General features: G+C 52.9%; 1 protein-coding gene across 6 annotated transcripts in view; it reads right to left on the bottom strand.

Moving 5' to 3' along the window:
- Window positions 1-13,881, bottom strand: part of PLEKHH1 (pleckstrin homology, MyTH4 and FERM domain containing H1) — a 53,800-nt gene that overhangs the window by 7,444 nt on the left and 32,475 nt on the right. For 5 of the 6 annotated variants that reach the window (XM_086709464.1, XM_086709467.1, XM_086709463.1 and 2 more), the window contains 16 exons: window positions 12,836-12,914; window positions 12,105-12,196; window positions 10,330-10,480; window positions 9,970-10,115; window positions 8,908-9,018; window positions 7,890-7,976; window positions 7,393-7,554; window positions 6,357-6,437; window positions 5,837-6,019; window positions 5,329-5,437; window positions 4,435-4,547; window positions 3,621-3,797; window positions 3,157-3,254; window positions 2,489-2,666; window positions 1,785-1,940; window positions 587-687 (listed from right to left, as the gene is read on the bottom strand). In XM_086709464.1, the coding sequence (XP_086565590.1) occupies window positions 587-687; window positions 1,785-1,940; window positions 2,489-2,666; window positions 3,157-3,254; window positions 3,621-3,797; window positions 4,435-4,547; window positions 5,329-5,437; window positions 5,837-6,019; window positions 6,357-6,437; window positions 7,393-7,554; window positions 7,890-7,976; window positions 8,908-9,018; window positions 9,970-10,115; window positions 10,330-10,480; window positions 12,105-12,196; window positions 12,836-12,914 (2,024 nt within the window). The remainder of the gene's footprint in view (window positions 1-586; window positions 688-1,784; window positions 1,941-2,488; window positions 2,667-3,156; window positions 3,255-3,620; window positions 3,798-4,434; window positions 4,548-5,328; window positions 5,438-5,836; window positions 6,020-6,356; window positions 6,438-7,392; window positions 7,555-7,889; window positions 7,977-8,907; window positions 9,019-9,969; window positions 10,116-10,329; window positions 10,481-12,104; window positions 12,197-12,835; window positions 12,915-13,881) is intronic. The other variant, XM_086709465.1, reaches the window with a different exon arrangement.

The following is a 13,881-nucleotide window of genomic DNA, read 5'->3' on the forward strand; positions in this document are numbered from 1 at the left end:
GATCTCAGCAACAGTGGCACATGTTACACCTGAATACACCACCACGCTACTGGATCAGGGGAGGGGATCTGCTCCCTGGAACCAGAGCCTATTAGGGAACTGGATGAGTTAAAGATTCCAAGAGACTAATGGAAATTATTTGCCTAGAGACATACCTGGGATGGGATTTTCTTATTCAGATGGATAAAAAAAAAAAATCCTGGTATCTACTTCTGTATTTCCTGGAATTGTTATAGGAGCTATTTATCCTTTAGCCTTAAATAGTGCTCATACAAAGTTTCACTCGCCTAATGTAACACATGCAGCCATCCCACAAGGTTGGTCTGTTTCCTTGGCAGGAGTATGCGCGCGTGCGCACGTGTGTGTACATACGTGCGGTACAGGGACTGAGAGCCTGAGCTGTCCAGGTTCTCCAAGAGGATCAGCAGAGCCTCATTAGTTGGGGCCCCAACTAATGACCACTACACAGTGTTCCATCTGTGGATCCACTGCCTGTCCGGCACAGGCCATCCAGCTGGGGGAGTGGCAAGTGGCGCCCCAGTGGCAGCCCTCAGTCTCGGCCCCACCCTCAGGTGGTGTTCAGGACCTGTTCTTGTACATCAGCTTCACCACACGTGTGCCACCCTCAGCCTTTCCAGAGTGCAGCTCCTTCAGGGCCTGTTCCCACTTGGAGATGGCATCACAGATCTTAAAAGAGGCAAGAGAGGAAAGTCAGAAAAGCCCCTGATGAAGAGAACAAGGACCAATCTGGGGCAGGACCCAGGCAGGGCGGCAGGGCAGCAGGGCAGCATCGAGTGACTGTCCTCCATTAGGAGGCTGACTTGCAGGCCTCACGTGCCTGAGACCAGAGGGGTCTATAACAATCTCACAGACAGAGGTAGGGCCCTGGGCATGGCGTGAGCAGCAAAGCATGGAAGGCTGCCCCCACTGGCCTTAACACCTGAGGGGGCTTTCCCAGAGGCCAGGCAGGCGTCAGTCAAAAACCATGGCCTCATATTACCAGCTCTGTTTCCATTCCACCGACTGCTATTCTCTTGAAGTATACCCAGAGGCCTACCGTGTAACAAAGCCAAACAGACCCCCTGACATTTATAAACAAGATATGTGGCATAGTTTTTCCAGGCAATGGTAAATAAAAGACTATAGAAGCCTTTGTCCTATTGCCATAAAAAGAGCAGACACAGAACCAAAACACTCCTACTCATCAATGCTACAATACGTTCCCACAAACACTTCACATCTTGTCTGCTAATCCCAGACAAGATAGGTCTGAAATCCCATTCAAGGGTCCTTTACTTGTAGAGGTACCATATAGATCTACCTGCTTACAATTTGCTTGAACCAGTAAGTGCAGGCCCTGGCAGATGGAAAGATTGAGGGGCCAGGGAACAGCACCACATCCAGTGGACCTAGGTGTACAGCTACCCACCTCCGTGTGTGGATTGTGTGACTGGCAGCAGCCCCGGTTGGAGCTGCTGCTGACAAGTGCCTCCCTATTCTTCCTACACCACGCTGAGAAGCAGCTTTTCCTCTGGACACTGCACAGCCCTTCAAGGGCGGGAGCAGTGTGGAGACAAGGGCACAAACAACTTCTCTCTGCCTGTACGGGTATGTTTTAGGATGCCACAAAAATGCTGGCTTGGGGGAGCACCTTGGACTCCAGACCCAACAGGCTGGGGGACAGTAAGGCACCAGCCAGGGGGTTCTCTCCCCATCACCAAAACCCAGAAACCTGGAGGTCTCCCAGGAGGGGCTCATTTGGCTTACGGGGAGACCATCATCACCTTGATGCTCCCCTGCAGGCAGTGTTCCAGGTCCCTGCCAGAAGGGTCATCTGTGAAGAGGGCAAAGCCAGAGTGGGATGACTTCCTCATGCCCGTCTCTTGGTTCAGACGCTGGAGGAACTCATCAACTGTGGAGGAGCCGTCAAAACCAACCACCTGCACGAGAGAGGTGTTAGTCCCAGAGGAAATTTCCCGAGAGGAACTCATTCCGGCTAGTGTCGGACGTGTGTCTCTGGGAGGTGGAAAGGCTTGGCTGAGAGGAGCAAGGGCAAATGCAAAAGCTAAAGGAAGCTGGTTTCCATAGTCACACACAGAGGGTGAGTGCTTCAGAGACAAGCGGCCCGCTATAAGCTGGAGGCAGACAGAAGCTCTGCTGCTCCTTGACTGCTGCTCTTTTGCAGGTCTTTTGTTCTGCCCCTTTCTTGGTCAATGTCTCGGCTTCCCCGTTCGTGCAGTGGTTTCTAAAGATCTACTTCCCAGGTGCCAAACAGCAGAGCACTTTTGGAGTTCAAGCTCCTTTCCCCCTCCACACAGGCAGTAACGGTCCCACCCCCACCTCCACACCCCAGGCCCATCCTGCTGGTTTGCCTATTATTAAGAGTCTGCCAAGCCTAAGGAGGTTTAACACCCACCTGGCCCAAAGACAGTCTCTGGGCCAGTGATATGAGAAGACTCAGGAGAGGGATCCCGTGCGGCCTCCTCACCTGGTAAGTCCCATTGGCGAAGTGCACGGGGATGCTGAAGGGCAAGGAGTGGTGGAAGGGGTTGCGCAGCAGGATGGACACCACTTCCATGCGTGACGGCCTGGCCTCCCGCTCCCCCACCTGTAGAGTCCGCTCCACTGCCCGCTGGCAGTAGGTGGCATACTGGCCAGTTTCATTTCTAAAAAGACAGGGAAGAAAGAAGAGAATCCCAGGGAATTCATTCACCCCTGCCGTCTTGACACCTTGGCTGCCTACCCTGACCTAGCCGAGGCCGAATCCGCAGCTGGGCAGGCTGTGAAAAACGTGACGCTCTGGTCTGGGGTGTTAATTTGTCATTCAGGGCCTATATGCTGCAAATTGCTGGCAGAGATATTTCCTCTGGAAGCCAGAAAAACATGGCAACAGACCACGAAAATGTGGGGATGACTTGGGGACACCAGAGCTTCACGTGAGCACATCCACAAAACACACATACACAGACTGGTGTGCAGAGCGGCCCAGGCCTCCACATGCCCATCTGTGCACACAGCACTGAGGTCTCCGTGTCTCCATAACCCCTGTGCAAACCACAGGGGCAGGGTGATTTGACCCATCTTGGTCCCCCCGTCCCTCTTCGCCATGCCACCGTCAGCAGTGCTAGAGTGGCATAGGAAAGGACCCTCACTCACGTGGGATCTGCATGGCGCTGGAGCTGCTGTTTGATGTACCAGAGGAAGTGGTGCTGAGGCAGGAAAAGTGGGGCACACAGAGCCAGGAGCTGCCAGCACTGCCAGGGAACAAGCAGCATGGGGTGAGTGCTGGGTCTGCGGCAATGCCCACCCTCACAGTCCTGAGCTACCAAGGCTTCAGTGCTCTCCAAACCAGGGCCCCCCACCTTCTGTGGACGGCAGGATGGCCCATCCTGGTCAGGCTTTGTCCAGAACGGCAGTCACCCAATCTGACTATGCACAGACATCCAGAAGGGGCACAGAGAAGGCAGGTGTACTGAGGCAGCTTTGAGCACTGAGGCTGCCCGTTGGCCACCAGGCCTAGAGGGTACCTGCTCCATTCCCTCCTTCCTCCTTCCCCCTTCCCGGCTCCTGAGAAGTCCCTGCCAATGGCCCCGTCAGCTGTTTTGCCCCAGGATGCCCACCTGCATGAGGGAGTACTTCTGAGGTGGGCGGCAGCTGGTCTGCTTCATCAGTTGGCAGTAGATCTCACTCTGCAGCTCGGGGTGAACCAGGCAGACCTGTAGTGCCGTCTGGGCCAGGGACACGTGATAGTCTACGGAGGCCGCTTCCACAGGCACGTTGATGAAAAGCTGGCAGGACTGGCACGAAAATGGTGGTGGGCCCGGGCAGACCAACAGCCCCTTGACTAGCATCCGCGGTGACAGTGGGCAGATTGGGCCGTCCCCCCCAAGGGCTCCAGGCAGGCTCCAGTTCACTGTAGGAAGCCCTTTCTAAGAGGGAGCACTGTCACCGCTTGAGAGCATGTCTGCCTGCTGAGAAGGCTACTCTGGGATAGAATCTATCCTTCTTCAAATGTGTCCGTTACATAAGCAAGACATTCTTTTTTTTTTTTAAAGAGAACATTCAGATGGACACAAAGAACACTGTAAAATAGGTCAGAATCTCTGAGGTCCAGAAGCAACATAAACCTGGCCTTTCCTGCTGTTCACTATAAGAGAAAGGGAGTTCCTCCAGGGGGAGTTTCACCGGCACTTCCCAAGGAAGCCGGGAATGCCTCCCCACCATAACTGACTGTGCGGGGGGCAGCGGGGCGGTGGGGGGGGGGGGAGCTGTGGGACTCTTTCCCTTCCATTCAGATCTTTCTGTGAACTCCCCCTAACCACATGGGTCTCTTCTACCTGAGCACCACCAAGGTGGGCAAACTGCTCTGGGAGAGTCTGGGTACGTGGCGAGGGCGCCACCTGTTGGTGCACCTGGGTTCCATTCCCGCTTTACCTTGAAGAGCTTGAGAGCCTCGGTCTGCAGGGCCTCCGAGGGCAGGGTGGTGAGGGAGGTGTATAGCCCGTCTTTGCTGTAACACAGCATGGGGTGCCTCCAGAGAGGGGAATCTGCCCAAAGCACAGCACCAGGGGTGAGGGAACTTGCCTCCCACCTCCACTCCCACTCTGATTTGTGAAGAAAACAAGGGTTAACTGGAACACACGGACTGCACCGGATTTATCCGCAGAGTGGGGGGTATGCAGTTGTACACTGCATCTAGCACGCTCACAAGCACGGCTTACAGGAAGGTGGCTACTGCCTTCTTCGTGGGGCTGCAGTGGGGGTGAGTGTGTGGGGCCGTGGGTACCTGTGTGCAAGCATGTGTGTGCGGGAGAGGCCCCGCCCTGCAGTGTCAGGTATGGATGGACAGTGCCTGTCAGCGGGGAACACACAAGGAGCAGTGAAGGGGTGTGCGGCGTGTGCCATTAGTTCCTCAGGGTCCTGAGAATCGGTAGCAAAATAAAGACCCTGTGATACCCCAGGCTTAGGTTAGTCTAATCCCAGTTTAGGCTTCATTCATTGATTAACAAACTTTTAACCAGCTTCCTTCCTTCCTCAACTCTCTGCTCGGCCAGCAAAGCTGCAGTGAACAATGTAAAACACTGACCCACTGGAAAGTCTGCTTCCCAAATAAACTCCCCCAGATACAGAGCGGTCACCTCAGAATCTCACCAGAAACAGGGGCTCTGGAGCGTGGATGGGAATGCCCTTTTGTGGCTTAGATGGTTTTACAACAGCTTCAGAAACGCTGCTATAAATGCTAACAGAAATGCTTTCTTTGGGTTTCTGACCAACCGTTACCCAGCTGCCACCCTCCAACCCAAGCAGTGACGGCCACCGTTGCCTTACCTGGGTCTCCCTCCCCATCCATCAGTTTCCCAATGAGCTGCTCATAGGCAGTGCCAACCCGGGCACTGCTGCCACCTGCAGCCACCGTGAGGTGGTAAAGCCACGTGTCCTGGAAGGGGATGGAAAGCCATCTGATGAGACTGGAGTGGGAAGAATGGAGGCAAGAGCTCCAGAGAAGCTTCCTTGAAAGGGTCAAGCTCAGGGTAAAGTTAGGCTAGTTTGGCTGACACAAGTCAAGGCCAACAGTCTCTAAGAGGGAAGACCTGGGATCAGGTGAACATGAACCCAAGTTTCTATGCCTGAGGTGCTATCTCATGGCCCCAGTGGAGAGATGCTGGTCACTGAGAGTGAATTCAGTATAAGGAATAGTTCAACCAGGGAATGAATGCTAGTTGCCAAAATGTCCAGAAGGAAAGAAACTTGAATTTGGGGAGGTTGAGAAAGGAAAAGGGGAAGACAAGAATCACAGGACCAAGCTTGGCCATGGAGGCCCAGCCCCCTCCCTTACCTTTTCATGCTTGGTGCCAATGAGGAGGTAGGTAGGGCTGTGCTCTCGGGGGTGAATCACCAGGGTGCAGTGGGAGGAAAGCAACTGCCTGGTTCCGCCAGCCTCATAGTCTTCGTCTGAGTCACAGGATCGATCTACTTCCTCTATGCGTGCATCCCGCACAGGCAGATGGCCCAGGGGTCGCTGCGAACATGAGCCTTCCATGAATGGGAGAGCCAGCAGGGAATGGGGGAGTGTCTTCTTTCTGAACCCTCAGTCCCTGCTGGGCTGGGCATCATAGATGTGGCCTGGTCACGGGATGAGGGAGTTAACTACAGCTCCCTGGCTGAGGCTTGCCTGGTGAAGCACAGATAGACCCCCCAGGTGGAATTTGTGGGCCATTCAGTCTAGAGGGATCCAACCAGCTGGCTTCGTGCTTGTGGTGGAATTAGATGGGATAGAGGGAGAAACTGGGGTCTTGCATTAGGAATGTGGTCTGGAGAAAGCAGAGAGTGGGTGCTATCAGGAAGCCAGGGAGTACCTTGTCCTCATGGCTCCGATAGTAGTAGAAGGTTCTCCCAACAAGAGCACACCAGACCAGCTTGGAGTGGCCATGTTTTACCTAGAAGACAGAAATTAAGACAGCATTGTGAGAACCAGGTAATCCCAGAAGTAAATCCAGGACTGGCAAAGAGAAGCCACAGGGAGGCGGATCTCAAAACCCCTGGTCAACTCAGGTCCTTAGTGGAGATGCCACCCAGACGCCCTACTAACAGAACCAGCCCTTTCACAGCACAGGTCCGTGGTGGGTACCCTGTAACACCCCACTCACCCTTGCACTACATGCCGTTAAAAGATTAACCAGGCCAATCAGATGTCCTGTTCCAAGCATATGGACACAGGAAGAACTTGCTAGTCAGCTCTATGGATGTTGAGAGGGAGGGCAAGGCCACCCAGGGCAGGCATGGGATGCTAACACCCCTGGTGCTAACACATAAATCACTAGGGAACAGCAAGTGCACAACAGACAGAGGAGAGTGACAGGAGCACAGAATGAAAGGGGAAGCAGACGCAGAGACAGAGCCAAGACTGTTGAGCTTGCTCATACGAGGGGCTTTGCTTCCTGATGGCGTTCTCATCTAGTTAATGTGCTTCCTTGTTAACTTCCATTTTCTGGGGGTTAATAGGAACTCTGCTTCTCATAGCCAGAAAAGCCCTACCTCAAACACCTTTAGGGCAGGTCTGGGATGTTCTGTCTTTGAAGGGCCACACCTACCTCGCCTACATCACACCCTCCCACTATTCATACTGAGGCACGGTAGATGCAGGCAGGGATGGGCAGCAACTCCTAATAACCTTGAAATAGGTACAAGACATTCCTTTCCCTCCTGTCCCGATGATAACTGTTGTGCTAACAACTCTGGTCTCTGTTTTCATTCACCGACACTTTGTGAGGCCAACCAGCTGATCCCTGTGAGCAAACTCCTGCAGACAGGAGCTGTAAGGAGGGCAAGACCCAGGCTCCTGGCCCCCTGGCTGTCGGGGCCCACGTTCCACCCCACCAGCTCCTCCCATACCTTAGTCAGCCAGCCCTTCACGGTGGGCTTGATGCCACCCTGCGGCAGGGCCAGAGGCCCAATGGCCTGGACCTTCAGCAGGCTCTGCAGTACTCGGATCCACTCCTCCAGCAGGCTGGGTGAGTCAGCCGTCAGGTAATAGGTTTTCTTCTCAGAGATAAGCTGTGGAGGGCAGAGTGGGGGCCAGCGGCAGGGAGACGGGAGGATGGAATGCCAGGGATCTGGCTCTGAGGTGGCACAAATCCCTGAAACCACTGGGCCTTCCTTCTTCCCACCTTGGGACTCCCTCCCTTCTTTTCCTTATTGTTTTCTCCCGGTCTCTCTTACCTTCACTCTGTCTCTTCTTCCTTCCCAGTACTCACAAATTAGGATCACATCCAAATGTGGATGTGATGTCTTTCACACATGCTCATTTTGCCTCATCTTTGTCTCTATCATAGTCATAGCCAAACTTAGCACCTCTTGTGTCTAAAATCCTAGCTGCTAGCAACGCCCACCTGGAATGTCTGTGCACCCTCCCCTCGAACAATTTGGCAACGGGAATTCAGTTCCACTTGACCTTGAGGTTTCCGGATGACATCACTCTGTAAGACAGGAATGGGGAGGAAAATGGTATGAGTCTTCTCAGAGCACATCATTCTCCTTTCAGATCTTACTCCAGGCCACAGGCAGAGGGGAAAGTGATTCCTAAGCTTTCCTGCGCTGTGGTATGATGGGTAACTTGTTCTGGATCCCAGTTCTAGCTAAATGGAGCAATGATTAGAGACATGGATCCTAACCCAGGCCTCAAAAAGCATAGATTGAGCCTTTAAAACTGGGTCAGAAGCCACCAGGTTATTACAGAGCTATAGAACCTTTAAATTCTATCACAGCCTTTAAACCAAGTGTGGAAATAAGTGGCAAATATATCCCCATTACCCTTCCCAGTGTGCCTGCACACCTTACTAATCAGTCACAGCATAACTACTCATTGAGTGATACAGGCCCAGTATCCTCAACATGGTGTTCAGACAGCCACGGACAATCAGCTGGAGTTGCACAAGAGACACTGTCCTTTTGCCTTCCTGAAAACATTACTGTTGGTTCCCCAGGGATGTCTTGTCAAACTGGAGCCCAACATCCAAGGCTTCCTAATTCCAAACTGTACAGGAAGGAGGTGGAAGAGGTAATGCATTCTGTTAGGACAACCCAGATGATGTGAGGGCAGCCTGCGAACAGTTTCTTTTACAGGACCAGGCATTAGGAGAAATCAGTTTCTGAAGTAAGAAGGAATCACCCAGCCAACTCATCTAGAACTGCCTTTGTTCCGTGCCTGATTTGACTCCAAGAACCAGTAACCAGCCTCATGGCCCCATGTAAGGCTCAAAGCCTTGGATGCCCAGCCAGGTCGCCTCTCCCCACCTGCCAGACCTAGCCCTCTGGCCGTGGGCTATACCACCCCTCTTCCAGCCCATCACAGTTCTGAGTTTGGGGTGGGGTCCTTTTGACTACCGTTCTGGGGAAGGAGGGTCTCACCGGGGACTTGTAGTACATAATCTGTCCCTGTCTCAGGACAAACCAGCGCCTCTTCCACGTCTTCACCCGACTCCCCATTTTTAGCAGGTAGCCCGACTTCTCCAGGGACTCCTATGGGGGTGGGAGGGTATAGGGGGAAGAGGGGGAGACAGAAAAAGGGAATCACTTGGGTTTGTAGATGTCATACAGGACAAAATGGCCCAGTTGAGTCACTGCTTTGTCATCAATTAAAAACCAATTCTTGAGTACCTACTATATATATTTTCAGGGTACCATGCCCTACTAAGGGTTCAAACAGAACTAGCCTAAAGCAAAGGTAGTCCCGCTGTGGAAGGGTCCTGCTGGCTGGGGAAGACAACACCTGACTGTGAGAAGGTGGCAGACCAGGAGCTGCATGAGGGAGAGAATGGCCAGGAAGGGCTTTGGGAAGAGCCAAATCTGGACCGGCCCCGGAAGGAAAAGTCAGCTTTCCTTCAAAGACAAGCCAAGAGGAGGAAAAGGCTATTGCAGGCAGCAGGAAGGGAGAGCGAGGTTTGGGGAACAAGGGGCACATCAGCCAGGCTGGGGCAGAGGGGAGATGAAGACACAGTGGCACGGTGGTGTGGGACAAGCACTGGGGAGTGAGTGATGTGGGTCTGTGGCACGGCTCTGAGCCTCAGTCTTCTTATCTGTAAAATGGGGTTAACAGCTCTGAGAGGATGGTGAGGACACACGAGACCGGGCACGAAGAACACTGAGCATGGTGCCTGGCACACTGTAAGAACTCAGCTCTCAGCGTTCCAGGGCCAGCATGGGGTTAAAACGAAGTAACTCAGTGAGCCACAGTGTGCTTTCCCACTGGCCAGCCCTGGTTTGCTAAGGAGATCACCAGGCTCCTTCTCCTTCCTCACAGGGTCTGTGTGTACTTGATTTCATAGCTGCACACCCCCCTGCCCGGTCCACTCCTCGGGGCCTCACATCTGTCGCAGCCCTCTGCCCCAGCCCTCACCATTCCCCTGGGAGCCCTCATCTCACAGGGATCTGCTCCCACGCTGCCCGGACTCAGCCACACTTCCAGCTTACCCCGCCCAGGCCCAGCCCCTCGGTGGAGTAGGACGAGGTGCGCTGTAGTTTGTGCTCAGGCTCTGAGTAGTCACTGTCCAGCGAGCAGGCGTCTGGGGGGATGGCGTAGTCTCCCTCGGAGCTCAGCGAGGACATGGAGACACCTGCTGAAGAAGGAGTCGTCAAGGCCTGGATCCCAAACCTCTCCCAGCTTCCACAGTCCGGGAGCTGCAGAGCCTTCCTCACCGACCCAGGACCTTTGAGTCTGGAGTTCAGGGTCATGGGCAGAGGTCAAGCAGGGACTCCCAGATACACCCACCCAGGGGAGGAGGTCAGGGTCTGCTTGCTATACCCCGCACCTTTCTGCTCCCCCCTCTGTACCTCTCTTGATGGCCCGAGGGCTGCCCAGTCCACTGGTCTTCCTGGACTCAGAGCAGGGGACCGAAGTTCGGAAACTCGCCTGAGAGCTGCAGTCATCGTCAGACCCAGAGGACTCGTCCACAAAGGGTACAGTGCTGATCTGCGTGGCTCTCTGCAAGACAGGCCCCTCCCCCACTGCAGCTCCCCTTGCAAAACAAGCCCCTTCCCATGGGCACTTGTACTCCGGCTCCATGTGCCCAGGGTGTGGCCAGCACAGCTCCGACCTTACTCTCCTCACCTCCATGCTTCCCCTGGGCCTTCGGCCCCCCCACACCAGCCTCTGGCGTCCCCAAAGGAGCTGCCCCATCTAGGCTGAACACCTGGCAGTGTGACCCTTGCTCCCACCACTAGGGGTCCAGAATGCCACTCCATGGGCCAAGTGTGAGACAGGAGATTTAAAAACGTGTGGGGATAAGGAAGTAAGAGGCCATCTCAGTGGGCAAACATTTAAAAAGACCATTTCAATGTTGGTGAAAGTGTGGGGGAAAAGATATTCCGTAGTGTGATAGAACCTCTCAGAAGGTAATTTGGTACAACCTGCCAAAATTTAAAATATGCATATCATTTGCCCATAAATTTCACCTCTAAAATTCTGTCCTATGGAAGTACGTATACATTATATGTAAGTGCACGGAGATATATCTGCACATTGATGTTCATTGCAACACTGATTTTAGAGAAAAACAGAAGACCTAAACTGTCAATCAGTGGAGGACAGGTTAAGGTGGCTATGGGGCATCTATACCAAGGGGTACCAGATAGCCCTAAAAGAGGAAGCAGAGCTGTGCATGGAGGTATAGCAGGAAGATGGGAGTGTGAACAAGCAAAGGGTAGGACGTGTGTAATATGATCCCCGCTGCGTGCAAGCATGCGTGTGACAGAGACACAGACACAGAAGATATTTGCAGATGCATCAGAAGGCCTCACAGAATAAACATTAATGATAGCTGCCTCTGGAGTGAAGAATTAGGGAGAAGCAATGTGAAAGAAGATTTCACTTTTGGCTTTCTTTTTTTTTAATGTTCATTTTTGAGAGAGACAGAGCACAAGTGGGGGAGGGAAGAAAGAGAGGGAGACACAGAATCTGAAGCAGACTCCAGGCTATCAGCACAGAGCCCGATGTGGGGCTTGAACCCACAAACCATGAGATCATGACCTGAGCCGAAGTGGAAAGCTTAACCAACTGAGCCACCCAGGTGCCTCAGCTTTCTGATTCTTCTATAAAAAGTTTTACAAAGTATTACTATCTTGATCTCAAAAACCAATAACAAAAGGAGACAAAAATGTGTATGAAAACATTATGTTGCAGTTAAACTTGATTTTTGTTAAAAAAAATACATAGATATGAAATTAATGTAATATTGTGTGCCAACTATACTCAAAGAAAAATATATAGAGATGTTATGAGTGTACACATAGGAATATATGTTTGAACACATACGAGAAGTTCTGGAAGAAATCCTCCCGGGACAGACGTGTGAAAAGATGGGTAGGAGAGGTGGAGCAGGCATAGGCCTCACTTTAACCTTCCACTTTGCCCATGATCATATGGATTCAAGTTTTTGTAAACATACAAGTTTTATAATTAAGATCTAATAAATAATAAAATTACACATATATGGGTGCTGAGCTCCCTGCCCAGAGTCACGTGTGTGCAGAAGCCTGACCCTAGAGCCCCACTGAATGAATGGGGCCTCCCAGATGGCACACCCCCTCCTCGGATAGCAGCTTCTTACCCCCTTCAGGGCTGTGTAGACAGGCACGGTGACATTCTTGTAGACAAGGCCAGAGAAAGGCCCAGGGGACGCAAGGGCAGGAGGGCTTGAAGCTGGAGGGGGTGGAAAAGAAGGATGAGTTTAACTCAGATGCCATAACTCACTCAGGAGCCTGCGGTAGCAGAGACCTGGGCAGACTGAGGAGGAGATCCATGGAGAGAGTTCTTTGAAAGAGCACTCCAGGTGACAGGTAGGGTGGCAATCCTCAGCATGGGGCTGAGAATTTCTTCAGTCCCACTCATGTGAAGGTGAGTTACCAACCATGAGACTACGGAGCCCTCACATCACTGTGGGGATTCAGTGGCTGGCTAGTGACTCAGGAGCCAGAGGGCGGGGATGCGGTTCCTTCAGGGGGCTCATCTAAATCAAGGCACAGGGGAGATGTCCCGCCCCCTCCCAGTCCTGGGTGCTACAGAGGGGAAGCCAGTGCAGGTGGGAGGCTGGGCTGGAGGATCCCGCCTCTAACGTCTCCTCCAGCTCTGTAATTGGTGTTCAAGGCCACACCCACTCGGCATGTAATGAGCAACTCCTGTCTGCACAGCTTCCTTTTCCCTTAGCCCTGGCTGTGATTTCACTGAACCTCACCTGTTGGGGGAGGGAACAGGGTGCCTGGATGGAGCACCAGGTGGCCCTCAGAGTCTTCTCCCTGCACGCCCACCCTGTCTACCATTTGGGGCTCACTTGGGACTCACCGCAACAGGTGGCAATAGTTCTAGGAGATGCGTCTGAGAGCCGCATGCCAGCCATAGCCACTGCATAGATCCGGCTCTCCTGGAATGGAAGACCCCAGAGGGTCAGAGTCCAGCTCTGTGCCCAGCCCAGCACCTCCTGGGTGTGGAGGTAAAAGGATGGCTGTGGACCTAGGTCCACATCCACGTTTGGCCAATTACAGCTGGGGTAATCCTAGGCAAGTTATATTTGAGCTTCCTTTTCCTCAGCTCTGAAGTGGAGATAATACTCACCTGTCAGGCTGTTACAAAAATCAAATAAAATCATTAATGGAAACATCTAACACCTGGAATATAATCAGCGTCCAACAGATACTCAGTTCTTCTCTTGTCTCCACACAAGAAGTTCAAGAGGAGAGGGTCAGTGACCTGTTTCTCTGCATCTTACCCATTTTAGAGGTCTTGGGTCTCTGGCTCTCACCCCTGGAAGCTGGAGTGTTGATAATGAGGAAGTCAGAGCCCCATGCAAAGGCATGCCCTTTTGTAAGCCAGTTGTTTGGCAGCTAGGACACAATTTTTTCCAACACTAACAACGTTACGTTCATGGTTAGGCCCAACCTGCAAAGCTTGTCTAAGCTCACCTGGACCCTGAATCCCGCTGTAGAAGACACATCGATGAGAACCCTCACCCTCAAGTTCTCCTTTACCCCTTGGCGTTCCTGGGTCTGAAAGAGGCCCACAGGCCTAAGGAGCTTTCCTAACGGTTTTGATCAAACAACCCAGAGGCTCTGCCTGTGCTTTTCCAGATCTCTTTTCTCCACTCAAGGCAAAGAGAAACAAAGACCTTCTCAGGTGACAGAAAAGCCACAAGGACTAGGGAAGGTGGGCCTGGCTGGCTCAGGGAGGCAGCGGGACTGGGGCTGGAAGGGCCATGAGGTGCTAGTGGGATGTCCCCCAGAGAGGAGCAGCAGCTCTGGGGCACGTGGGGGAGAGAGGGCTGGGTGGGACCTCCCCTGAGCTGAGCAGAGGGATGGGAAGGTAAGAGACAGGGTGGTGAGAAAGGGGATCCC

The sequence above is a fragment of the Puma concolor genome, chromosome B3 (genome assembly GCF_028749965.1).
Source record: "Puma concolor isolate L17-30 chromosome B3, mPumCon1.1.hap2, whole genome shotgun sequence".
Taxonomy (NCBI): domain Eukaryota; kingdom Metazoa; phylum Chordata; class Mammalia; order Carnivora; family Felidae; genus Puma; species Puma concolor.